The sequence below is a fragment of the Pithys albifrons genome, chromosome 1 (genome assembly GCF_047495875.1).
Source record: "Pithys albifrons albifrons isolate INPA30051 chromosome 1, PitAlb_v1, whole genome shotgun sequence".
NCBI classification, from domain to species: domain Eukaryota; kingdom Metazoa; phylum Chordata; class Aves; order Passeriformes; family Thamnophilidae; genus Pithys; species Pithys albifrons.
Genome location: NC_092458.1, coordinates 90,524,173 through 90,551,108, shown reverse-complemented (window position 1 = coordinate 90,551,108; position 26,936 = coordinate 90,524,173). Strand labels below are relative to the sequence as shown.

General features: G+C 43.4%; 1 protein-coding gene across 1 annotated transcript in view; it reads right to left on the bottom strand.

Annotated features, from left to right (window-relative positions):
* The window catches only part of ARHGAP31 (Rho GTPase activating protein 31), a 60,717-nt gene that overhangs the window by 13,433 nt on the left and 20,348 nt on the right, over positions 1-26,936 (bottom strand). Inside the window, exons 2-7 of the mRNA XM_071560465.1 lie at positions 10,970-11,072; positions 10,325-10,469; positions 5,787-5,869; positions 5,075-5,182; positions 3,244-3,389; positions 1,335-1,533 (exon numbers count right to left, since the gene is read on the bottom strand). Coding sequence (XP_071416566.1) covers positions 1,335-1,533; positions 3,244-3,389; positions 5,075-5,182; positions 5,787-5,869; positions 10,325-10,469; positions 10,970-11,072 — 784 coding nt within the window. The remainder of the gene's footprint in view (positions 1-1,334; positions 1,534-3,243; positions 3,390-5,074; positions 5,183-5,786; positions 5,870-10,324; positions 10,470-10,969; positions 11,073-26,936) is intronic.

Below are 26,936 nucleotides of genomic sequence, written 5' to 3'. Positions count from 1 at the left end.
TGGAAGTGGTACAATTGCTTAGTGTACAACACTCTCCTTTAAAAAACATGTCCTATGATGAAAATAAAAGCATCCCTTAATAGAAACTGGCTGTTATGCTTCTCAGGCCACCATTAATTTAATAATAGGTGTTATATATTCATATGCAAGTATAATGTACTAACCAAATAGGAGGAGGCTTAAGGGAATTAAATCATTTTCTCATAATTGTCAGAGGAAGAGGGACACCAGTTCCCTGTCCCTCTTTGGAAATCTCAGCTTTATGCAGAAAGAAGCTGCCAGTCCTGAAGCCATTCTTTTTTTCTATGCATATTTTTGCACAAAGTTCGGTTTCAGTTCCTTCACATACCCGTTCTGTTTCCTCCTTCAATCTCCCCTCTTCCAGAGCAAGAACTCTCTTATCTCCCTGTCTTGTTCTTTGCAATGGGCTTTCTACCCCCACAGTTCTGCTTCTTTTCTCTCAGAAGAGGACAAATCAGTCCTACAGAGAGGATTAATATCTTGTCCTCTTCAAATGAGAAAGGAAAAGGCACTCTAGAGGGGCAATATATCCTTTTGTCTTAAGCTGGTTATCCTCTTGCCAGTATTCTGTTAGATGGCTCCTTTTCGCTTTAATATATCAACTGACAATAAATATCTTTGCTCTGGTGCTTTATAGGTCAGTAGATTAATGAGCCTTCTGCTGCAGAGGTTATAATCTGTCAGAACCAGGCAGCAGAGTGGCCATATATTAACAGTTAGATAGCCCAAAAGATAAATACTTATGCTGGGCAGCTGTGCAAACAACTGCAGCAACCCCAGCTGAAATCAGACTCATCTCCTGGCACAGACATAGCTGGCATAGATGCGACTGCATAAATATCTCTCCATGCTGGGAGTGAAAATTAGCCTTATTTCTTGGCTAGAATTGTAGAGAAACCTGGAAAATAATGAAGCTGAGCAGGTCACGGGCACCAGGCATGCTGTGGACCAGCCACCAGCAGGTGGAACTCGTAGGTGAGCTGTGCCCCAATCAGCTCCACAATCATCCTGTGTTTAGCCAATTTCTGATCTGGCACAAGGATTCAAAGACAATTAATTTCTCCTGCAGGAGGCCTGTGAGGTTCTGCCCTGATGGAGGGATGAGGATTAGTGGAGCTATGAACCCAGCAACTGCAATACTTCTCAGGAGCAGCGATGCCTCTTTTGAGAAGGGCACAGAATTTTCTCTGGATGGCAGGTGATGACTCCTGAGTGCAGGTGTGGGGGTATCATGCTGACAAAAAGATCGTTCCAAATCACACTGGGGAGCCTTCACTTTTTCATTTGCACTTTACACTCGTTTTGGCACTCACTTGCTGTCAGGAAGGTCAACAACTGTGTGGAAGAGGGACCCAGTTACAGGCACAATTTCAGGCAAGCTGTTCTCTCTCCTCTCCTTCCGAGCAGGGTGGGATGCAGACAGACTCCGTGCCTGTGCTTCTTCCAGGCTCACCAGTTTCATTGGCAGGGAGGCTGAGGGGAGGGTCAGACTTTTCACAACTGATGCACTCTCTGAAAAGCAAGAAAATACACTCCAGTCTGGGGTGAGGAGAGATGAGAGCAGGAGTTTCATGTCTTTATTTGACTGTAACATCTTCTGTGGAGGGGGGAAAGAAGTGGCACGTGCAGGGAGAAAGGCTTTTTGTCAGATAAGTCTTTCAGCTCTCCAGCAACCTTATCCATCTGAGTGCATTCCCAGCAGGGGCCATGCTTGCCAGCCAAAGGCACTTCTGTGTGAAAGAGGTGTCTTTGAAAACCACCAGGATTCACACAGTCCCTTTTCTCCTCCCTCCTCCATCTACTCCCACCCACCCCTGATTTTGGAGCAGTTCACTTCCTGATCCAAATCCAGTGCCTAGTTATTTCTCTCACTTCCATATCCTTTTCCTTGTCTTGTTCCAGGAAGCGGAATGGTTCTAAAAACCAGCATTACATTAACTTTCTAATGCACTTCAGGGCCACAGAAAGCAGTGGGACTGAGAGCCTGAGAAACTGAAAGTGTCTGTTTACAGGAGCAGTGGCAGAGCCAACTTCCCATATACCACCCAACAACAGTCCTGTCCTGAACAGACAACCTCAAGGTGCGTGAAGGAAGTGCAGGCTCTGGAATCCACTCAGTACTCAGCAAGTTCCTGCCTATGCAGAGGGGCTGGGTGAAGGGGCACTTTCCCACTAAGAAATCAACTCAGACCATCAGCATGTTCCTCTCTTGACTCCATATGGCTCTTAAAAGGCCAGCGGTGTTCAGCACTTATCAAAGTTGGGCCAGTTTTGGGTCTGTGATCTGCAGTACAACCAGAAGTCTTGGAATTTACCAGCCATTGTTTCACTACAATGCTTAAGGCAGCACAGGAGCAGTTGCTTACTTTGTGCCTTCTGCCAGGGCATAAATAAGGGCATAGGAATGACACCTGCACCACAGCACAGGGGTGTTACAAGTTGAGCAGGACACCACACTGGAATTGTGGGACTCAGGGACAGACTAGCATACGTTAAGGTAAAGATGGGCAGAATAAGTTGACACAGGGCTGGAAAGCAGAAAGATGGATCCTCTCTGAGTTCTGAAGGTATTACTAGTCTTTCCATTGTGAAAAACAGAAAGGTGCATATTTCTGAAATTATTTAAGGTCAGTGTGGATTCAAGCCTTCTCAGTTCCCAGCCTTTTGCCAACAAAACCACCACTAAGCAACAAAATCAGCATCTCTGAAAACTGTTGATGTCTCAGGAAAAAAAGAAAATTCTTTCATAAAATGTCCTCGGGAACAAGATATAAATTTTTGGAACAAAAGATTAAACTTTGTCCTGGGAGTCTGACCTCTGGCTTGGGTGGATATGGTGGCTGCAGGGCAGGTATTGTTGGTATGAAGAATTGTAACTGGGGGAACAGTTGAGACTGTGGCTGATGGACTTAGAGACAGGGTTTAGATTGGGATTGAGAATCAATCAGGTGGTCTTCCTTTTGTGGAAAGGGTTAAGCCAGATGAGGTCAGGCAAAAGATGAGACATAAGACAACTTGTGAGAACACTGAAGAAGGCTAATATTCAGAAAGAAAATGTTGAAGATAGGGATGAAGAGATCAAGAGTAGTGAGGTATTGGGCTCAAAATGTCTGTGGGAGAGTCTGTGATGCAGGTAAGAGTTAATATGCTTGAAATATTAGTAGAAGGGAGAGTTGGAATACATGGAAAGTGACATGTGGAGTGGCTCAGGGAGGTTGTTACCAGTGCTCTCTGCAGAGCTGGTTTTTCTGCTGTTGTTGAAGATCTGATCCACGTGATTCAGGATGAACTCAATCACCAGTTGCTGCACTCGCACCTCCAGGAAAGCTGCATCCCCATTGCAGCCAACTGCCTCAATCTCCTTTGACCTGCATGAGGAAAGAGATGTACCAGTAGTGAGAATTGCCACACACAGCCCCTGGGAAGGAAAGACCAGATTTCTTCCTTGAAGCTTTAGAACAGAGATGATTTCCCCACTCTTGATGCACTTCTTGCTCTCCTTCCCTCACAGGCCCTCATCCTCTCTTTTCTTTTTCACTCTTTTAAAAATTATTTTCCCTGTTTATTTTGCTACCTCTGTTATTTCATTTCTTGACTGTGTTGTTTTTCCTACGTGGCTTTTACATTCTTCAGCAGAGATAAAATTGTGACTCTTAAACTACATCCTTCTCTCTCCTTTCTTGTCTTTTAGCTGTTTCAAAGTTGGACCTGAAAGACCACACAGGAGCCTTCAAATGCTGCTTCTAGATCCCTATCCAATGCTTCAATCACCTGTTAGTGAAATCCCTTAGAACCCTACTTAGGTCTTCCCCAGCTCAATTTTTTCAATGCTTTGCCATGTGCCCCAGTAGTCTCTTCTCTGCCCCTCTGTACTTCCACATTCTCACTCTTGCTCTCAGCAAAGAAACATTCCTTATCTTGACATGCCAAAGTGTTGCTGAAGAAATTATCTCTGGGCAATGGATCCTTTGTAAAGTTAATGACTGGTGTGTTAGATAATAGCTTGGGGCATTGCCAAGAGGATAACCCTGTAAGGAGGCTGCAGTTGCATTGCTTGCTCCTTTCTTTTCCTCTCTGGGACTTGTACTTATGAAAGATTGCAAAGGGAAACAGACTTTATTTTTTTTGACGTGGACAGATGCTAGAATGAAAATGTTTCAGTAGTAAAGGTGCACTTTATTTTATTCAATAGAGTCAGCATTTGATTCTTTTTCAGAATTTGCTCTGCCAGTTTTGTGATTTAGAAGGGTGAGATAACTCTTTAGAGAATGCTTTTCAGGCCTGTATCTCTTTAGCCCATGTCCTCTGCCAGCCCAGGGCTTCCCCCACCAGCTCTACCATCACACCTTTCCTGCCCAGCTTCAGTCCTGGACTCTCCCTGCATCATTCATTCCTCTAAATACAGAGGTATTGGATGGATGGGGAAGGCAATTTCAACAACATATAAAATGTTTCATTTTTTCCCCAGACTCTATTTTTTCTTGTTCTGCTTACCTCTACAACATATAAGCTAAGCCTCTGCCTGCATCTTATCAAGGCTTCTTCCCAGCAGAGTGCAAGGCACAGCAAACATGAAAAACTAGCTGGTCATCTCAGATCTGACACTGGCCAGCATTTTAAGCCCACCAAGCTGAGCTCACTTTTGTGCAAGCATATCTGGGTGCAGTCTGTAGTATTTTTGTCCTGTTTTTCTCCCTTCCAAGCCTTGCTGTCTCTCACCACCCCACTGCAGAAGCACTGGCACCATGAAAAATATCATTAACGTTCCCCAGTGATGAGCTAACTCCTCATTTTTAAATCTATGCTCAACTTGCAAATAGCAACTTTTTTTAATAAGAAACACACAAAACCACAGGCTTCCTTGGATGCTGGCAATAAAACCTTAGATTATTCAACCTGGAAGTGCTGCTTGCTCTGCTCTACTCTTCCCTTTAGTAGTTCAGCTTCTCCCTGTCTTTGCATTTCCCTCAGGTGATGGGTCTTCAGGCTGCAGTGTTGGAATTCACTTTGGAGCTCAGCATGGTGCTCTGCATGAGAGGACTTTACACTGTACCTGAGAAGATTTGGAGCCCACACCAAGGCCAGGTTTCTGGTGTGCATGTTGGTCATGTTGCTGAAGGAGGCCAGGTGAGTCAGGTGCTTGATCAGGTATTCCAGCGTTCTGCAGTGATTTCATGTGAAGAAAGCAAAATGTGTCAACTTACTAATGCCTGCCCAATGGGACAGCAAGGCTCAGACCCAGCCCTGTCCCCTTCTCAAGGAAGGCAGTGTCTGTCATGGCACAACAGACCCCACAGGGCAGAAGATACACAGAACTAGGATTTGCATGGAATGGCAATGAACATCTGAACAACTGCTCCGTAGTGGCCAAGGATGGGGCATGAACCTAACTGTTCTTATCAAGATGAGAGCAAAGAAGATGGGAGATGGGTGAAAGAAGGTGTGGGATGATGAAAAGGCTGAGCTCTTGGCTTTTGCTCAAGCACCTCCAACAGATCATCTCCTTACCACACCTTGGACAACAGCCAAGGGTGCCCTAGCAGCCAGAACTGGGGAAGGAGGCTGATGGACTTCAGCAGGGAGATCTTGTTCTGTCTCTAACGTTTGCTCAATGATGTTTAAATACCAGATAAATTGTTTCCAGATTTGGAAATGGTGAGTTAGCTTTTGGGAACTGATTTCTGGAAATGAATTCCACTGTTGTTTCAGGCAGTATTCTCTGATGGTGAGGGTCACCCTCAGCACCCCAGTGGACACGTTCTTACCTGTAATGGGATGGTGGGAGCTCCTGGATGACATTTTGAATTCGTGCCAACTGCTCGTCCTCAGGGAAGCGTGACACTGCTTCCTGCAGAGATAGAAGAAAACAGTACACCCTGGAAATGGACTCAGGGGAAAGGGAAAAGGGATGAGAAGGGTCACACGAGACAGCCTGTGAGGGAGTGCTCTCTTGTTACCTTACAGAGCTATTGGTAGAAGAGGTTTCTTTGTGTCTCCAGCAAAGCAGAGATTTCCTGCACTGTTACTTCATGTCCTGGTACATCATCCCTATCAGACTTAGACAATCAATTAGGAATTACTGGGGGGTTGGGGTTTGTTGGTTTGTTTCTTTGTGGAGTTTTTGTGTGGTTATTTTCCCTTTTTTAACTTGGGCAGTGATGGGTGAAATAGTAAGAAAGAGAGAAGTAGAAATAATGGAAAAAGTAAGAAACAGTGAAAACCTCCCACACACCCCAAAACTGTGTTAAAAATAAAACAGGTTTTTCATGCCCTGTGTTATGAGAACACCTTGGATATACATGTTTCATATTCTTCAAAATAAGCAATATTTTGACCATCATGTGAAGATAGCTGTAGGGATTGTTTGTGTGAGTTTGCATCTTTTATGATGGGAGAAGCCTTAGCAAAATCACTGTCCAGGTAGATTAATAAATTCTTATATTCAGGGTTAGACAGAACCAAGGTTATATACCTTGGTCTTGAGCAAATCTCCTGAGCAGATCAAGAGCTTAGAGAGCTACGATAAACTTTTGTTTGCATTCCTAAGAGTTCACTGCATTGGTATTCATCTGGTCAGTTATTCCCTTTCAATATTTGTGCTGGGAGAGGACAAACCACCAACAAGTTCAAACAATACATGACTGTCTGGGAACCTCCTGCCTACCCTACTGCCATTGGATTTTGGAGCAAGTTCAAAGAAAGATGCTGTGACCCACACTGCCAGCAGAGGCTGTGCCTATAGACAGATGTCAGCACTGCTAGGAAAGGAAAGGAAGGAAACAACCCTTCCCAAACCACACGTTGCTTAAACATTATGAACCTGAAATTGCCAGCCACAGCTAAAGAAGTATCTTTTTGCAACAGTCACTACTACATCCACACTGCTGATGCTACCGCCTCTGTTTTTGTCACTGTCCTCTTCCCAGCAGATCAGTTCTCATGTGCAACAACCACCAAACCAAACACTGCCAGTTTCAAGGACAGAGAAATGATGGCAAAGGAAAACAAGTGAGCTCACTATTTAGGTGTATATGAGATGCGGATGTACTTGTTTTGCCCAAATTAAAGGAAGGTTAATTCCCTCTAGTGCTTTTTACACATAACTATAGCTCCTTTAAAAAAATAAAGAAAGCCTACTATCATCATCCCAGAAATTCTAAGTATAAAAGCCCTTGTGATCCTGATACAAGGTTTCCAGTCAAATAGTCTTGTCCAAAGATGGAGATGGAGAGAAACAAAAGCTTTAACTGGTGCCCCAAAGCATTAGATAGTAGAATGTACCTAATGATTTGACAGCAAGTGAATACCAACTTCACTGAGGTCAGAACCTGTTCAAACCTCTGAGCAACATTTCTGACCCATATAAGTTGTGCCTTTGAAATCTGAGGGCCCCTTCAAAAATGCAGAGCATAGCAGCAGAATACAGAATTCAAGGAAGAACTCCTAATTCCAACTATTACATACTGGCTTGATCATGGTATGAACCTATGTCATTTAGAAATTTTTTTACTCCACTAATGATTCGGGGGATGCACGATTCCTAAGCCCTGGTTAACAAGTGGAATAGAGACCAGAGAGAAGGTAGGTTTGGCCTCCTCAAGAGCTGACTTGCTCTGAGGGAGTACTTGATCCCTTAGGTTAGACCAAGACAAGCAGAGTCAGCTTATCTATCCTGAGAAACAACCATCCAACACTACAATATAAGATGGCAATCATTTAGCAAAAGCTGATAGCCAGTTAGGTCATGACTGGGATGTTACACCTGTGAACTTGACATAGTGATGACCAAATAGCCACCCCCTCCCTAGTCATTAAGAATTTGACTTTTCTTAGACAGAAATCTCTGAATCACTCTGATGACTCAAAGTGCAGCCTATCCCAACTCAGAGACATCTCTGACTGAGTCAGGCTGGGATTAGCATGTGTTCTTTATTCCTACCAGCTCTTGTCTGCTGAAGTACAGCTGCCACTGTTCCCTGTTCAGACACCCCACACATAAACACGCTCGTACTGCTTGGTCCTTGGGGAATTGGTCTTTTTTCTTTCTTTCCTCCTGGTATCTGACTGTGCTTCCTGTCAGCTGGGTTACCAATTATAAATCCCTACTGAGTAGATTACATGAATAATGGATTTTGTGTCTGAGCGGACAAACTGAAAAGCCAGAGATTAAAAATAAAAACTCTTTTAGGTCAACCCAAAGTGATAACATTTTGGGAAGCTGGCATAAGATTTTAGAAAACAACTGTTTGAGGTTGACCAAAAGCATCACACTCAAACATAAGCTGAAGAAATTACATTATAAATTTTGGGCTGTTTAACCCTCTTTTGAAAGACATTTTATGTAAGCTAGATGTGTTGATGGAATGTTGAAACGTTTCCTTTAGAAAGTATTTGTAAAAGAAACATTTAGACAGTTACAGAAATGTTTTTCTTCTTGTTTTTGAATAAAGGTATTTACCAAAAGTATCTACTGAAAATCTGCAAGTCATCATTCCAAAACTGCACTTTTCAGCAAACATTCTTTCCTAAAAGAAGTTTCCATCTAAATCTTCATGTTTCCTTTATTTTTCTTTCATAAATAAGTAGTGATAGCCAGAAAGACACCAGCCAAATAACTTAAACAAGAATGAGACTCATCAGTTACAGTGAATGCTTGAATAATACTCTGTATTTTCAAGATCCTATTCATCCTGGCTGTCTCCACAGATCCTACCCTATACCCTCAGAATCTTTATATTCTGGAGATACGAGTCAATTTTTCAAATTGCTCAGAATTTTTCCTGAAAATTTGACTACATATCACCTTGAAACATGGACCAATCTTACTTAAAATCTGGCATCAAAACAGCAAGACACCTAACACCATTGCATATCAGTCAGGCAGCACAACAAGCCACTTCCCTCCCCTTGTTCCCCAGCACAGTTGTGTCCTAACAGCTACGTGACTTCTTATAGCAGGTTGTTGCTTGGATGGTTCCATGTGGCTTTGCCCCACAGCAGGCTCCCCCTTCCACAGACATGTCAGCCTCTTCCCATAGCAGGCAACAGGAAACTATCTTTGGAGAGTGCCTTCTAGTGTGGACCCAGTGGATCTCTCTCAGTGCCTCCTGTGCCGCAGCAGGGTCTTTTGGAAGTGCTTAATTCAGGATAGAGGCAACACAGCAATACCTGAGTTTGCAGAACATCTTCACTGTAATATCTAACTGTTTGGTGATGACTGTCCCCTCCTCCTCCCAGCAAATGGAATGAGTAGGATGACAGAAGTTCTTAACAAAGGACGGATGTTGCTAACACTGAGAATATAATCACTCCCATCCTCCATTCCCCCACCCCAGTTATCCATAGAAGTTGGTGAATTCTTTTAGCTGAAAATGCATACCTTTGGCACATAAGATTTCAGCCTCAATTATGGGATTTGAATTTGTTGGTGTCATAAAAAACTGAAAGTGGATTTAGAGTGGTAAGAAGCAGTTAACTTTAACAACAAGCATAGCTTGCTGTGCCACCTTTTAATAAATTATTATCTGTTGTCAAAATTAGCCAACTCTCTTAAAAATTCAGGCTTTGTGGTCTTATTTTTCTGCTCCCCCACAGTCTGCTCCTAGGCTCCAACTGCATCCATGTGTAATCTGTGACTGTTTTACAGAAGCAAGTAACTAGTCCTTAATTGTTTAAACAAAGTTAGAGAATTCTGCTTGACAAGTTGCCACTTTCCTCTGCCATTTGTATTTGTGATGTGATCATGATGGACCTGATGTGCTATACCTGGCATAATCTGCATACTCATTTGCACTCCTACAAACTGCGTGAAAAATGCTACAGATGCAGAAAGGCTGATGCTTTACACATGGGCTGAGCAATCAGTTTGTGCAGGTGTCAGGGACAGTTGGAGGGACAGGAATGAGGAAACCACACCCTTATGATTATGATCACAAGCCCCAGGTGACCCAGAAGACTCTCAGTGATGGACAGTAATGAGGAAAATAAAGAGCATTTGTAATTCTGGGAGGACATGCACAGTGGGGAGAGAGACAGCAGAGAAGCAATGCAGTGAAAAAATGAGCATGATCAAGGGGAGGAAACAGCAGACAAACTGAGAGAAATAAACATGAGATGGTGAAAAGAAACAAGGACAGGGAAAGAGAGCCAACACAAGATGAGAAGGGAAGAGCACTGAGAAGTGTTTATATGGATAGATGCACCAGAAGCCAGGACACTGGAGTGAATCCCAAGCAGCTGTCATGGAGGAATCTGCAGCACATCCACACGGCTGCAGAAGAACAAGAACAGCAAAGGGTCTCACTGTGAATTTCTTGTAGAGCTCATATGTGAGCAGAGGGTTGGGCAGTTCCCTGAAGTACAGCTTGCAGAGTGACCCCACGCAGTGGATGTCCTGAAGGTACACTTCCCTTGTTAGATCCGGGCATTGGTCAGAAACAAACTCTTGTCTGAAACAATACAGAAACATAACAATATGGGTGAGAAAGAGCTGTAGCAGGCTAGTACTCCACCCTCAGTACTCCTTTACAGCTAGAGAAAAAACAAACTGGAAAGCAGAGATGTCTCTGCAGGCTGGCCCAGATTGTCTGCAATGTTCAGGCCTTAAGGTTTCAACTGGTCTCCATTATTCCTAACATAGTTCCATGGGTGGACCCCAAACTGATATAAAGAGATTGCTTTGTCTCAAAGTGAGAGAGGACAATTCAGCATTTGTGCTGAGCCCCTCCATGCTTTCCCCATGAATAGATATAGAAGGAAATAGTTCTTTTCTTTGTCATGGGCTCATCCCTGAAATGTTGTGTTTCCCTGTTACCAACTTCAGAGACAATTTATCTTCTGCATCAGTGTACAGCACTGCTGGCCACAGTCTATGCCTGAGGGATTAACATCAAAAAGATACTGAGCAATGTCACTGAATCCCTCTGACACTCACATACATTGCCCTTACCTCAACTTTTGTATGTTGGATGTCACTCCTGAGAGGCGGTAGATCCCATCCACAATGCCATGAGTCTCGATGAACTCTGCACAGCTCTTCAGCACATAGGGAACTGGAAGAGGAAAGCAAGGCAAGGTGCATTAATGAAGGTACACCGACAACTTCCACAAATCACCACAGAGACAATTAAAGAAAACTCAGCAGAGGCTCTCTGCAGATGCAGGGAATGGAACAGCAATGAGAGAAAAACAGGGCAAACCAAGCCAAACCCTGCAAAGTGGCAGTGAGGATATACTATGGTTGTGCCATGATATGCTCGTTGACATCTGACAATAACTAACCCTAAAGTTAGAGAAACACTTTATAAAGAAAGGTAGGGTTTCTCTCTTCCTTTTACTTTTCCTTAAAAAAAAAAAAAAAAAAGGAAAAAAAGAAAAAAGAAGCTGTTTCATTCTAATTGAAAGCATGCAGCAAACATAAAGTCCTGGGAAGCTCCCCCCTCCCCAATATAGGACTGTAGCCTCGCTGAATTGTGCCAAAAGGTCTGATCGGCTTGGATAAAAATCAGAGAAGCATTTTCACTTCCATATAAGCCCACATACCCACACTTTAGTGCTCATAAACTCCCACAAAGGGGGTATGAAGTTCAAATATTGACTAGATCTGCACACTGACAAAACCTGACATAGGCTTCAAATGAACTCCAGCAACATAACTAGACAAAGACTTAACCAGTCTTAAAGCTGAGCGGAGCCTGAGGCACAACATTTACATCCAGATCTGGACACAAAGTATATGTTTATTTTTTCCCCATTATATATGTATAAGAACCCCCCATTCTCTTGGTCAGACCAAGCCTCCCTGTCCCCAGTACTATAACAACGCTAGCTATAACAATAACAGTTAGAAAGCCCTTCCTTATTAGGTGCTAGAAACTACTGTATATTTAATGCAATGCTTCACATAGCCATAGGCACAAAAGTCAGTAAATGCAGAAGTTAAAAGTTCCCCACTGTAACGCTGACTCTGCTGCACTGCGCATTTGGAAAACTATATGGAAAAACACAGACTGGAAAGCCAGGCATACAACTACTGCATCTTTGTGACACCACTGAGACAATGCCTCTGACTGGACCTTCCCTGAGTTCTTCTGCTTAAAGTTCAGGACCATAATAACACATTAATATGTACTTTATCAGACAGCATCCAGTGACAGCCTGAATAAAAAGCCACCAGTACATTATTGTAGTTCTCATGGGAGCCACTGAGGCCAGAGCCAGTCCACGGGTGGACCTACCCCTACCAAGCAGCCCAGGCCACAGGCTGTGGTGAGAAGGGCTCCCAGACTGGTTCCTACCTCAGCAACATGCTGTTACCAAGCCCAGCCGGGGAACTGCTGCCTCTCTGTCTCCTGACTCTTACCAAGGGAAGTAAAAAGGTCCTTTTGTGTGTTCCTTCTCTTCCCTTTTGGCCAAGCCAAATGCAGAAATACACAGTGTAAGTGATTACTTGGAAGCCCGAACGATCTAAAAAGACTAATTATTCTCAGTCAAAGGAGCCTTTCCAAAGCAACTGGGAAAATTTGACTCTATGTTTTTTTGAGCAAGGACTCATAATGCAGGTACATTAGTCATGCTGTGTTACACCCAAAGCTCTTGTGCTGATTTTTAAGAACCTCCACTTGTTGGGCTAAGACTAACAGTGGAGCCCATGGCAGAGGAACCAGCCTAGTACAACAATGTTCAGGGGTAACCATGAAATCACCAAGAGAACAAATAAAGTCTATAGAGTCAAAGTTTTGCCTACAACAGTCACAGAGTTACAGTATTCTCTTCTCAAGGATTTCTGAGGAGGTGTCACATCAGTGCCTGCCAGAAGGAACATGAGAAATATTCCTTTCAGTGAGCCCAACAGGTACATCCTATGACAACAGAATGGTATGGAAGGGGTCTGAGAAAAAAAAAAAAGAAAAAAAAAAGAAGTATGAAATTTCCTTAATATCCTGCCAAGAAAAGTCCAAGTGAGACATCAAAAAAGAGGACCTTCCTATCTCTAAGTAAGTCCTGATTATCTGGAACTGCAGTGAGGAACTCAGGTCATATGATGATGTGCATGCTAAAAATAAAAAAAAAAGGAAAGACTTTAGGCCTTACTCCATTTCTGGATAGTCAGGCTGTAACATCTTTATTGAAGGAGTTATGCATATATGGCATATTAAGATGTCCTTCTTGGTAGGGGTCTCTTGGAATAAATGTAATGCAATCAGCAGAAATGAAAGGTAGGCAGATCCATGTTCACTTCAGATCTATTTGGGTGGGAGAAGAGAAACCATTGCACCCCATGCAACCTGAAAAAACATTTAATTGAACAGAAAACATAGTTGATCAGGATAGCCATATGACAAGGTTTCTTTGAAAATTAAACAGTCTTTCATACAGACAGGCTTCATATGATGGTGCCTAGCTGCCACAAGAATGGGGGCCATGCACAAAGTGTTCCTTATTAGATACTTTTTAAAACCTCAGAATAAGAACACCAGCAAAAATGCATATATTGGTATTTGTTGTGAGTAATTTAACCTCTTGAAAGAAAGTCCTATTAAATCACACTGGTTTTTTGGCTGAGTTTTAAATTTCCTTGGAATAAACTAGGTCAAGAGGCCTCAGGCAGGTAAGCAAATCCCCTATACAAGAACCAGAGAAGGCTAGATCCATCTGTTGAGGACTGGTAAGCAAAAACAGGGGTTTGGGCGGGAAAAATCTGTAGCAAACTTATAAAATTCAACCCATTTTTAAAAGTGGGTAAAGACTCCACATAGATGACCTAAAGACTGCAGATAAGACGATATGCACTGAACTCTGCCAGTATCTCTGCCAGTATCTCTTACTGCAGCCCTGCACTCTTCCTTTTCCAGCCCTGGGCTTCTCATGTATCTTTGTCAGTGCCCTTCACTCATCATGTACAAGATTCCTGGCCATACCAGGTCCTTGGCTCATATGAAGAGAAACAGCCAGCTGCGCCAAAGTTTGTTGCAGTTTTGTGATGTCAAAAAAAATCCCACATTGGACACTTTTCACTTCCAGCTGAAAATGACAGACTTTGACCTCAGAACTCTGGAGATGAAGAGACTGCATCAGCTTCCTGCAAATCACACCCCTAAATGCAGTGCTTGTATGAAACTGGAGCACAATAAATGTTTTCTTTGAGCAGAACCTGTAGCTCTGACATTCCTGAGCAGCTCTGATCTACAAAGCTGTCTTTTGGGCACTTGGGGGAGGTGTGGTTAGAGCAGCAGTGAGCAGCTCTCTCCCATGTCCAGGCATTTCTGAGGTGGTTTCACTATTTCAGATGAGGCTCCTGATGAACCAAGGCTGTGGTCAACCTGAATGTGGGGAGGTACAGACTTTGGCATGTATTTTACAACAGGACTCTTGGCATTACAGAGCATACATAAATCACAGAACTGGGTCTCTCCCGAAGGAAGATCAGATGTGGATGGGGATTTGTAGCAGGGTCTGTACGTGCAGACACAGAAAGGAGTGGGTGGCGGGATGTCCAGTCTTGACACTTCTATAATTATAACTGTGCTGGAGGCTTAGAAGTTGCAAGAGGCAGCTGGTGTCACACAGACCCTGCTTGTTCTGCCAGACAGCCAAACTGTCCTCATTTAAAACTACAATAGAAACCAGATGGAGGAGGAGAAGAGAACATGGAGCAAGGCATCAGTCAGAAGGGAAACTGACTTATAAACATACTGCACACAAAAGACAATACTTCTCTTCCCCTAGACAAAAATAAAATAGAAGGACAGTTGCAGTAACTCATTCCACTCTCACTGGATATTACCTCCAAGTTCAGTGTATGCAGACATTCACCTTCACCAGGGTCTTTTCCAAGACCACAGTTTATGCCACCTCCTTTACATGTGTCTGCTCCTCCTGCTAGATCAGGTACCTCATATTCCCCCTTCTGATCCCTCTGGCTTCCAGTACCAGCAAGGGGCACTGAACGTCTCCCATAATTTCTGGTATGGAGGGGAGGCTCTCCCTTTTCCTGTCCCTTCCAAGTCATAGTGCTGCCACCCACAAAACGTCCCCAACAGGACAGAAGGTGCTCAATCTTTCTATGTCTGACAAAGGCTTCATCTGGCACTAGACTGACCATTTGGGATCTATGCTGGGGAAACCTGTAAGCATGTACCTATCTAAAACACTGAGCAGTCCAAGTAGGACAGGACACTGGGAAAAGAGGGCATAATCCCACTTAATTACTGCTGGAAGGATGGCTTCCTGGCCTCCCACCAAAGCCAGTTAGGGCCAAAAAAGACCTTGGTCCAGCAGGAGATGCAGGCCTCCAGTGCCACCTTCTAAAAGAAACTGAATCTCCACAGGCTACAGGACCCCAGGGAGGAGACTGCTAAGTCAGACACCCTACCCAATCAGTGTGAATACTGCCCAGTAAGACAGTAAGTTATCTTACTGTCTTACTGGGTCATGTGTTCATGGTACACTGGACTGAACTGGACTGAACAGCAGCAGGCTTCATTTTTTACTTTATCCTTCTGTTCTTTCCTCAGAGGGCTCCTTGTAACGATAAACATTAGTGACAGAGATATTCAGGACCTCCTTAGTAGTTGGTTCTGCCACAAAGAGGAGGTTTCATGTCCTCTCTAATTTTATTTTAATTTTAGTTCAAGTAATGGAAAGATAAATGTAGACCTTTCATTTCACCTGGAACATCAACATTTTGATGTTTGACTTGCAGAAAATAGTTTGGATCTTTTTTTAGTGCCTCCCCAAAATGAATACTGAATTAAAAAAAAAAAAAGTTGTGGGCATTTTTATTTCATCATTTTGGGTTTTTTATATATTAGGCTTTTTTTAATTGTCTTCAATTGCCCTCAATAGCAGTGTATGCTTCTTATCATGCTATGTCAATAGCATGACAATAAAGGTCAAAATAGTCTCTTGTTTAAATTACTAAAATGGCTAAAGTAGGAAATATTTCCTTCTCAAAAGTAAGTGTTTCAGTCCACTAAGCAAGAGTTGTTATTTTGTACAAGCAAAAATAACAAAACATAACAAACCAATGTACTAACTTGATCTCCTAATCACAGGAAAGGAACAGAATTGTACAAATGGCAACATACTTGAGAGTCAGTATCTCTGATATGACATTTCTCTGTATTTCCTGACTTTCTGCTGTAAATCACGAGTTTTAAAGCTGATTCACCAGATATTTTTATTTTTGCTGATATTGCTTGGTTTTCACCAGGCATAAGGTTGGTTGAGAAACAGATTCCAGAGCAGATCAAACTGTGCTTTCCTCCCTGCAGCTTGCCCAAGCCCTGGCCCAGCACGTCAATCACAATTCCAGATTTGCCTCCCAATACATAGCCCTTACTAGCTAAGGATAAATCCTGCCTTGCCCCCAGGAATTACTTCCTTTTCCTTCCACTGTCTCCTATCCAGTGGCAGACGGGAATGGAAGAGAACACAACACCTGAATTCCCTGCAGAGGGTCTCTCCTGCTCAGAGATGAAGTTGGCAGAGCAGGAGAAGGGGATGGTTTGCCCTGTCTGGACATAACTGCTACAAGGACAAAGAAAGGGCTGCAGTCTCCAGGATGCATATACATACTTTTCACCAGCATTAGATTAATTTTACAGAAATGGAAAAAAAAAAAAAAACCAACAAAACTGTCTCACCCTCAAATTCCAGTGCTGAGTCTGGCTGTTAGTGCTGAGTTGCCACAACCCCTCCATGCATACACACCCCTGTATTTAAATAGCATGAGACAGCTAAACACCAAGCAGGCTTAAAAACCCCCCAACCTGTTACAGTTCACCTTGTCTTCTCCCACTTAGTTGCCACAAACACAGTTAAAAAATATAAATAGCTGAGCAAAGGTGATCTGTGTAAGTCACATACTTCATGTTTTGTCTCCCTTCTGCTTCTGTGGGAAAAGTCCCTGCAATGTCACAAAGGTTAGCATGACAGTGCCATTCCCCATGATGAAAGCACCATCCTGTATTCAGTTGTGATTCTAGTGGGCAAAAATGTAGGAAAAACAGATCTCAAATCTGACAGATGCTGCAAACCATCACCTTCCATGCCCTGCATGGGAAATGGAATTGCTGAGTGCTCTTTGGGATGTGGCATTCCAATTTCAAGTAAATGCATTTCAACACAGCCGGCAGGCCCAGTGTGAGTTTGAATGAAGTCAATGGCACCACTATCAAGGGGTTTTTCCCATTGATATTATACCCAGCTTACATCTGACATAACACGTGTAGGAACATCTGATTTTCCAGGGCAGATCTGACAACCATGGTGTTCCAGATAGAAATGAAAGAGCCCGGGGCAGACCTGGCCATTTCATAGACAACACACATCAAAGAAAACCTAAGAGAAAGTACTGCCAAAGCAGACATTGAATGCTGACTCCCAGCCCTGGCGGTCACTGTGCCCCTAAGAAACATGACTTTACCTTGACATAGCTCACAAATTCTGTCACGCAGGCACTTTTAAAAGAGCTTGTACTAAATACTAGAATAGTTTTGTTAGGAAAACATCCTGCTGTGAATTTCCTGCATAAAAAGACCAGATAACTGAACAGGATATCTCCACTCCTAACTTTTATGACTCTCTGGTACAATCACCTCAGAAAACAGTGGTTTAGGTTCTGCATGGCAGGTCAATGAGCTGCGCATGTCCTCAGCAAACCATTTGAATCCTAACAACTCTGATCCACAGCAGCTTAGGGTGGATATTGTACATAATTTTGTTCACCACAGCACAAGCAATTGGTGTCAATAATTCTGGAGGCAGGACTAAGAGGACAATTTAGACTGCCTCAGGAAACAGACTCGGGTGTAAGTACAGAAAATATCAGAATAGTTCTGAAGCTGTATGTAATGAACTGACCTCTGTCTCTGTAAATGCCTAGATACTGTGAGGATAAACAGACTGTAAGACAGGGATTCTCCTATTAGACTCGAGTTGGATGACACATACTAAAAACACTAACAAATCCAAAGGCTATATCAGTTGATGGTGTGCAGGAGTAAGCAGGACAATGCTGATGCTGCAGCTCAATGGAGCTGGGAGAAACAGCCTGCAAAGGAAGAGTGCTGGTAAGTGTTGGTGCTGGGATGGCCAATCAGGGACGTAGGCTTCATCTGAAGTGTCTTGAGCGTCTGCTGTCATTCATCTAGATCAATAAACAAGCGTATGGACTGCAAGTATCATGTTTTCTGTATCATGTTTTCCCTTCTTCCTCTGCTCTCCTTTTAAGCATGGACACTTATGAAAGCCATGCTAACCTACTTAACTGCTGGCAACAAAGCAATGAAAATATACTGACTTCATAAGTTTGTTCCTCCTCTCATTAGATTTTGACGTACATGTTTTCATTTACAAGACGTTTCAAAGCAAGTCAGAAAAGAAGTGCAGTCTCTGTCTTTTACCTGAGCCTGCTAGCTGATGCTGACTTGCTCCATTTCTTACAGTCTGAAAATTACTCTGAGAAAAATATGTAGAAACCAACACCTCGTTTGACACATGGAGATCCTTACATGGGATACTTAGGATCCCAAAATCTGGAGAAAGGTAATTCAAGGGGATCAACACATACTCCCTACTTGGGTTTCAGTGTTAGTTTGTCTCTTAGTTCTTTTACCTGGGATAATAGTGTGTTAGGCAATAGGGATTCCAAGATTCTCTTTATACGGAATTCTTTTGGAGCTGCTGTTACAAAGAAATTGTTCATATTTAGAGCTTTATGTGCACCTGAAAAATACCAGTTATTGGTTAAATAGTTTTGAAGTCCTTTGTACTGTGCCTGTCACAAACACCACCTCCATACACTGAAATTCATAGCAATCTCTAGAGGTTATAAAATTTGTCTGTAGTTTCTGTGCTGCTCTGTCATATCTCACTTTTTTCAGATCCTTACTTCACTTTTGTAGTGATGGCCTGGTGGTGATAAAGAAACTAATTCCCAAATAAATGTTTTTGGAAGGCTTTAGGAACGAGGTGAAGAAACAGCATGCAGTGAGGAACTGGGTTGCTATCTCATGAACATGCCTGTGCTGCAGCAAAGTGGGCTGCTCTGCAGTTCTCTCTGCTATTCTTTCACAGGAAACTTCTGTTGTCCCTTCAAATGAACAAGGATAGGATGGAAGTCCATCAGCACTCATGGTTCTCCTTTCATGCTTGCCACACAGCAAGTTGTTTGCAGACGTATATGACAGACACTCCCAAGCTCTAAAGCACACATATAACTGTGCCAGCTAATGCAGAATGCCAGTGCCAATGAGTTCAGGTGTGTGAAAGGGAGAACAGGGGCCCATTATCCCAGTGAGAGCCCAGACTACTCTTTGATAGCCAGGTATGAAGTCAGAAAGAAACTGATCCTGGACCAAGTTCTCACGCAGATGAAAAACTGCATAGTTGAATCTCACAGCGCATATTTGTATCTTCTCTCTTCTTCTCATTTTGCCCTCTGTCACACTGATGGAGTGATGGAGACTGACACTAGATTGTGCAGCAATGTTCTTTCATTCAGGCCTCTCACTGATCTTGCCTCTAGGGCTCTCCCAGTGAAGAGCAATATAGCAATTTCCAGAGGTTATTCCAAATGGGTTGTCTTACAGATAGTCAACAATTAAGGGCAGAGAGCAGTACAAACCACTGAGGATCATTAAATATCACAGACAGACAGATGAGGAGCCTAAATACAAACCCATAGCAGCTGCAAATGAGAAGTGAAAGGCAAATGAAAACAGACTTTTGAGAAAAAGTAAATAAGGCTTTATGATGTCAATCTGATTGAAAACAAACATGCAAAGGCATTAACAATAATCAGTCATTAGAACTTGAAGCCAAGCAGCACCAAATCCATTCCATCTTTGTTCAGTTGCTGAGCATATATTTAGAATGAGGGTTTTCATTGCAAGGTTGCCTGGATCTGACCCAAAGAACCACACTTATACAAAAAATCCCATTGAATTCAGCAGTATTTTCCAGAAGAGAAAAAAAATGGTTTGTTCTCCATCCTCTTACCTTTTACTGTGCCATGCAAATACTAGCAAAGGAGGTATGAGAATGACAGAACCATTTTTACCAGCTTTACAGGAGCATAAAATCATGGTGTGAGTTTCAACACACAGTGGAGAATTAAAGGTTCTGTTGCCAGTGGAAGGTCACCTAGAAATGTTCCTCCCAGCCCTGCTCAGAGGAGGCTGGAAACAGGTCAGCCTTTATTTGAAGAGGATTAAGCTGTGGGTGACTCGGATTGCTGATGTATTCCTGGTGAAACAAGTTGCTGTTCTACCCATCCTAAGTAGTGCCCAGGGTATACGATCACCACAGTCTGTGGGCTCAGTTTCTGTGTCTGAGAAACATCGAGAAAATTCTGTCAGAAGCAGCACCTGAGCGGACACATATAATTCTACACATATATAAATGTATATCTATGTATACATCAGCATATATACATATGTGCACACATTTATGCATGTATATATGTGTGTGGGGGAGGTTTCATGTGCATTACCAGGAAATTCTTCTTAAAGAAATAGCTGGTTTTTAGCAAGGTGTTAATCAAAGCCTATCAGAGTCAAAAGATGCACAAGTCTTACTAGGCTGATGTCATAAGTCTGGGGGATACATCACCATGTGCTGGATCTCTTGCTTGTTGAAGCTTCCTTAGCCAACCAGAGAATTCAGCATTACCAGACATTTTCAATGCTCTCCTGTCTCAGGCAAAGGGCATTTAGGTAGTGCATTGCCCTGTTTGTTTCTACTGTGCAGAAGGTCTTTTGGGGTGAAGTGCTTGCTCTCAGCCAAGGAAAGCTGTTGGTTTGGGGGTGTGTTCCTCAAGCATGCATGGATTTCTACATCAGCAAGTCCAGAGCCAGTCTCAGTGGATTGGTTTAGTTAAGAAAGGCAACCCAGGAGACGTGGGTCATTTTGGCTACATCTTTTCATCTCCAGAGGCTGCAGTACTCTAAAGTGTACTCTTACAGCCTTGATCACAAGGCTCATATTTTATTTTCCATACACCACAGAGGGTAAAGAGCTCTAAAAGAAACTGCTGAGCAGCCTGGCTACAGCATCTGGATGTGGTGCTGCTCCTTCAGGGCTTCTTTCAGAAACAGCAGGGAGCACAGCACTGCTCCATCTGCCAACCTTGTGGCTCATCAATGTCTCACATATGTTGCAAGAGGGCAGTTTGCTTGCTCTCCAGAGCCTGAGAGAATCATCAAGGACAGCAGAAGATGCAGGACAACATTTGCAGATGGTGTCACAATGCCTCCCAACTTTCTAGAGGCTGATGCTGGCTGGGATTGTTTAGAAGAAAATATCTCCTGCCATGCTGTTTGTGTCTACCTCCACTTCAGGATGTCATCACACAACTACTGAGAGGCACCTGGAACACATGGAATGGTTTCTCCAAGGCTGAGATGCAGGGACTGTACCTCTGCAACTGTCTGCCAGAAGGGTAAGAGTATCAGAAGGAGAAACTAGTTCTGTCAGAGAATCAGTGATGAAAGGAGGCACAATATGGCTTTTACAGACCCTAGAAAAAGAGGAAAAGAAACAAAGCTGAATAAAATATTCAGCATGATGGTGTCTTCTTAGTCCCCAATAGGCTTCTATCCCCTCCTCTAGTAGAGACAAGCCTATACCATACTCTTCTATGTATTTCCAAGACCCTCCTGCCTCCAGTGGTAGCAGTTGTCCCCATGTCTTTCGTCCTTCACAGAAAATCCTCCCAGTTCCACATGGGATACAAGCCTCTCCCTCCCTTCACCTTTCAATAAGTATGTATGTCAGGGGTTATCAGGCTGAGGGTCATTCTCAGTGCTAACAATGAAAAAAAAGCAATAACAAGCTGTTACTAAAGTAGTAAATCTAATCCCTTTGCAATTGTGCTCCTCAGTTTCCAAAACCCCCAACAGATTCCTAATATATTCCATATTTCACTCTTTATTTTGTTTTCCATTTGGCAAAGGACAGGCTCTGAACCAGTATAAAGAAAAACAACCTTCCTGTTCCCCCTAGCCTCCCCCCTTTTTTTTTTTACCATGCTATCTCTGCTCCAAGTGAAGCCAGGTAGTGCTTATCATTTCCTCTGAGCAGCAAACACCAGTGTGCATGCGTTTCCTGCCGGCGAGTCCTAAACTGCAAGCTGACATTGTTTTCAAGGCTCCCCTCTCTTGGAGGCAGGAGCAGCTCTGCTGCACAGTGCTTCCTGTTGATCTCAGGCCTCTCTTCCTCGTAAAGCAAATGGGTTTCCTGACAGCATCTGTGTCCTTTTCCATGAGGATTAGCAGGAGCCATTTCCCTACACAGTGGCCAGGGAATGAAAAAGAAATGGTAGTGGAGAAAAGGATGTAATAGGGGGGAGCAGGGGTGGATGGGATTTTTTTCCTAGCAGTTTTGGAGAACGTCTGGGACCCCTCTCAATAAGGAGGAGGGAGAAGAGGTAAGAGGCCAAAATAATACAGCTATGTCTCAGAGATGCTGGTATTTGCAAGTACTAGAAAATCACTTATTAGCAGAGAACATCAGAGACTAATTACAGCTGCCGATTTCCCACTGCTAAGGAATGTAAGCTCACAAAAGAAAAGCTACAGTCACAGCCTCTGCATTCCAGCAGCGCTGTCATAAGCTGTGGGAAATGCCAAGACCTTTACACCAGACTATTGCCTTCGTTTTTATTCTCTCAAATGGAGGAATCACTACCACTGCCAGCACTGTTTCAACAGTAGTGGAGAAACTGGCGATGATTGCAGAACACAAATCACACCAAGCTGAATCACTCGAGCCCTGCAGACTGCCATTGTGTGAGCCATGGCCATAGAAGAGAAGGGAAAACCCAACCAGGCACCATTTCATGTCTTCACCATTTCTCCCAGTCCATGCCATTCAAGTTTCGTATTTTTCCCATTAGAGAATCTAATGGTCTTGTCCCAGCTCCCACCCAGAGGTTAACAGTTTGCGGCACACTGTAAGAAAGTCACACTGTAATTGAATGTGTGACTACAGGCTCCATCATCATGGTGGGAACACAAAACAAGGCAGACAATGAGAAGCACAGCCAGTTGTGGCAGCATTGCTGCCTGCCCTTCACAATATTTCAGCCACAAGTGTCTCACGGCCTTCCACACAGGGCAAGGAGTTGGGTTGTCTTAGAGTATCTTCCCCTGCAAGCAGAGGTTTTCCATGACTGGGAAAATAGAAACCCTCTCCATTTTCTATACCACATCTATACCACCATGGCCAAACAAGTTGGGGTGGGAAGGGAGCTTACTAAGGGGTCCCTAACAACAACCAGAACAGGGTCTGTCCTGTCAACTACTGCTCCTAATGGTCCTCTGGGATGTTTCAGGTATATTTCAAATAAAACTTATTATTATACTTTTCCTATCTGTGGCCTAATCACCTTCCTGTGTCACTGTAGGAACTAAGCAAAGGGTTACACTTCCAATTTCTGGCCCTAAATTGCCACAGAGGCTGACAAAATTATTCCAGCTGTAAGCAACTGTAGCCAGCAGCAGATGTGGCCCCAAGTCTGGCAGAGACAGCAGAGCTCTAAGAGAGAGAACTGGGGCTTAGTTTTCCTCACAAGATGAAATTCTTATTCAAGGTGCAATTACAAAATCCTAATGGCTGGCACGGGGGGAAGAAGCAAAGGAAAAAAGCCCACCTACATTCTCACAGCAGATGTTGGCCAGGGCCACTGAAATTTGCATTGCTGACATTGAAGCAAGCATTCCTGGACATGGAAGGTGTGACCCACACAGCTAAACTCAGCTGGAGCTGCACCACTGCTCATGCATGACAGTGGGATAGCAGACCAGGGGAGGAGACCTCCCTGAGCTTTTTAGGGAGCTCCAGCCTACACAGTGCCAGCAGTTCTGGAGAGTGCTGAGCAGCTGGCACCACCAGCTAAATCCCGTGAGTATTTCGCAGAATGGGATCCCGTTTTCAAGGCTGCTCTGGGAGCAAAGCTGCACTTTGATGAAGGATTGTGCAAGAGAAACAGTCTCCAGTGTGCCCACATTTTCCCATTGCCCTCTCCCTCTCTTTTAGTGTGGCTTGCTATTTGTGAATGAATTACCTCAAACCCTCTGAAGCAGTGTACTGACCAGGAAAAGGGTGTGGGGTGTGGGGATTATTAATGGAAAAATCCTTGAGTGTTTTAGCCCTGCAGCATGGCTACAGTTACAAGGAAAACAGGATACCATGCTGCATATGGGGAGAAGGAAGAGAAATGCGGCAGAAACTCTGATGATCTTCAGAGACTAACTAGTAAGGAAGAACATGTGGTGGTGGTTAACAGGCACAGCTGGCCCGAATGACCAGAAAAGAAATGAAGGTGCACAATACTGGTCTGCATAGGGTATAAATATCATGGAGGGAAATGGTTTGTTCTGGGTGATCAAGGAGCTGTAACTACGAATGAGTGAATGAAATTACAAGGGGTTATTTAAGCTGAATGATAGGAAAAACCTCCTAAGACTGAGATATAGTATCATGTGGAATTGCCTTCTCAAGGAAGCGGGTAGGAGGCACACTGCCTGGATATTTAAATTCAGTCAGGAGATTACCCTGAAGGGAGCAGTCCTGCTCAGGCCACTGAGACAAAGACAAAACAAAGACAAAGACAAATCTTGCCAGCTTTCTCATGGTGTTATCAGGTGGTGCCTTTAAATCCACAGTGAGATCCTGGAACAGCTTGCTGAGTTAATTATAAAGAAAAGCATATAGTGCCCGCACTCACTACAGTAAGGGACAACCGCAACCAGCAGCTGGAGTTTAAATTGGATACTAACGCATATGGGAAGAAAGGCTACTTGAAAATCATCCAACAGAATGGTTTTCCAGTGGGAAAGTGTGCATTTCACAGAATCAAAATGCTTCACCAGAACACAGAGATTGTGTTCAATTTTTCAACCAAAGAAACACTCAAATCTATTGTTTCTAGAAGGTTAAATGTGTTCACTCTCCCACCATTATTTTTAAAGTAATATAACCTTTTGGAGAATTTTTGTTTTGAGGGACTTTCTATGTTTTTTTATTCCAATTCCAGATAAAAGAAGTCTTGTGGTAGGGGAAGTAGAGTACAGTGAAAAACAGGAACCAGCTCTAATGGACATCAAGTCATCAATGACTGGCTAGTGTTTGCTCCTCTCTGTAGACTTCTCAGGAGAGCAGAACTCTTGCTTGGAAGCTGAAGCCCAGAATATCATGTGTGTTTGTTGTGAATGAATGAGAGAAGAAGGAGGTGAGTGTCCTACAGTTTGCTTTTCGACCCCCATTTGAAATCCTGCTTGTATCTTACACCCCACACTGTGAGGATGAAACTCCAGCACGGTGTCACAGAATGTGCTTTGCTTCTGTCAGCAAAAGTCTAAATCCTGTCCAAGGAGTCAAGAGCATCATTCTCATCCCATAGGTGCAAACAATGAGAAACGGAAATTATTTGGCAGTCTGAGGACCTGCACTGAGACCGTGGATGACCTAAGTTTAGAGCCCATGCCTTTGATTTCCATTCCATAACTAATCAAAATGGCCAGTTTTCTTGCATCTGAACTTCTGGCAAATAGAAACTTATCTTCAAAAATTCAGAAGTTGGTAAACATGCAGAAATTCAAAGTGGTTTGTCAGAATCACTGACCCAGAAAGTTGAGTTGAAAATGTGTTTTTCTGTGAGAGACTTAATTTCCCCCAAGCTTCTACCAAACCAGAAAAAGCCTCCCTACAAAAACGTCTAGCCAAAACCTGGACACACAGGCTAAAACCTCAGGAGATTTGAGTCACAGACCACTGATCAGATTGTCGGAGCAACCTCTTGAGTTGTTTGTCCTAAAAGTTAGTTTGTGCCAAAAGACCAGACTTCAGTAGCCCTGTGCCTAGGAATGTTTGGAACTGGATCCACACTTTGTGGCTTGGTGTCACTTCTATAATTCTTTTCTTTTTTTTTTCCTCTTGAATAGTTGTCTCATAACTAAATACCACAATAATAGCAAGAAGCTACCACGAGGTCATCTGGGGAGAAACTGCAATACTTACGATCATTTCAGGGAAGGGAGATTGGTAGGAGGTGGCAGGAGTGACCTAAATTCCCTGAAAATGATATCCGCTCTGATCACAGAGCATTTATACAAAACTTCTTGCATTCCTTGTGTACTGATTTCCTACAACTCCTCAACTACCCATTGGTTTCCTTTCTTTACCTTTCATTGAGATTTCACAGGGCGTTCAGTTTTCAGCATAATTTTCTTTCCACAGAAATCATGCAAGCCTCACCGCTGGGACCTGGATAGAGGTTTGAAATCCCTCCCCAGCAAAAAGGCACTTGGATCTGGCATTTACGATTCAGGCCCATATCTTCCAACTGCAGCTCTAAACTGCATCAAAGACTTTTGTTCCTAGCTTTTGTTCCCTTCTCTGTTCCCTTGAAATGTCAGCAAACATGATGGCTTTGTTGATGCCATCAGGGTGGTCTGACCGCTTCCCACGCTGGGCATGTGGATTGGGTAGCTGTGGAGCAGTCAGCAATTCACTGGGTGTCCCCTCTAGGATGTTGTTGTTCCTCACACCAAGGCAGTGGCCTGAAGCAGCAACATTGCCATGAAATCAACAGAAAACAAATCCACCTCCAGCTGCCCTGGCTCACACAGGGACATTCAGACTGTTTGTTCCAAACCAGCAGCTGCTGACACTGCCAGGAGGACAGGAAACCATGCTGGGAACTCAGGGCTCTCCTTGGATATTGGGATGGATATCCACCCCTTCAGATATTCCCTGCTTTGTCTGGAGTAAGGCTCCAAATATGTGCATTACTGCTGCCTCCTGAGCCAGCAGACTGCAGGGCTGTCAGAGCTCACAAAATTCACGGCTGTTCTAGCTCTTTGTTGATTTCCATGTGGAAATGGTTTCTCCCAAAGCCAAGTGTGTGT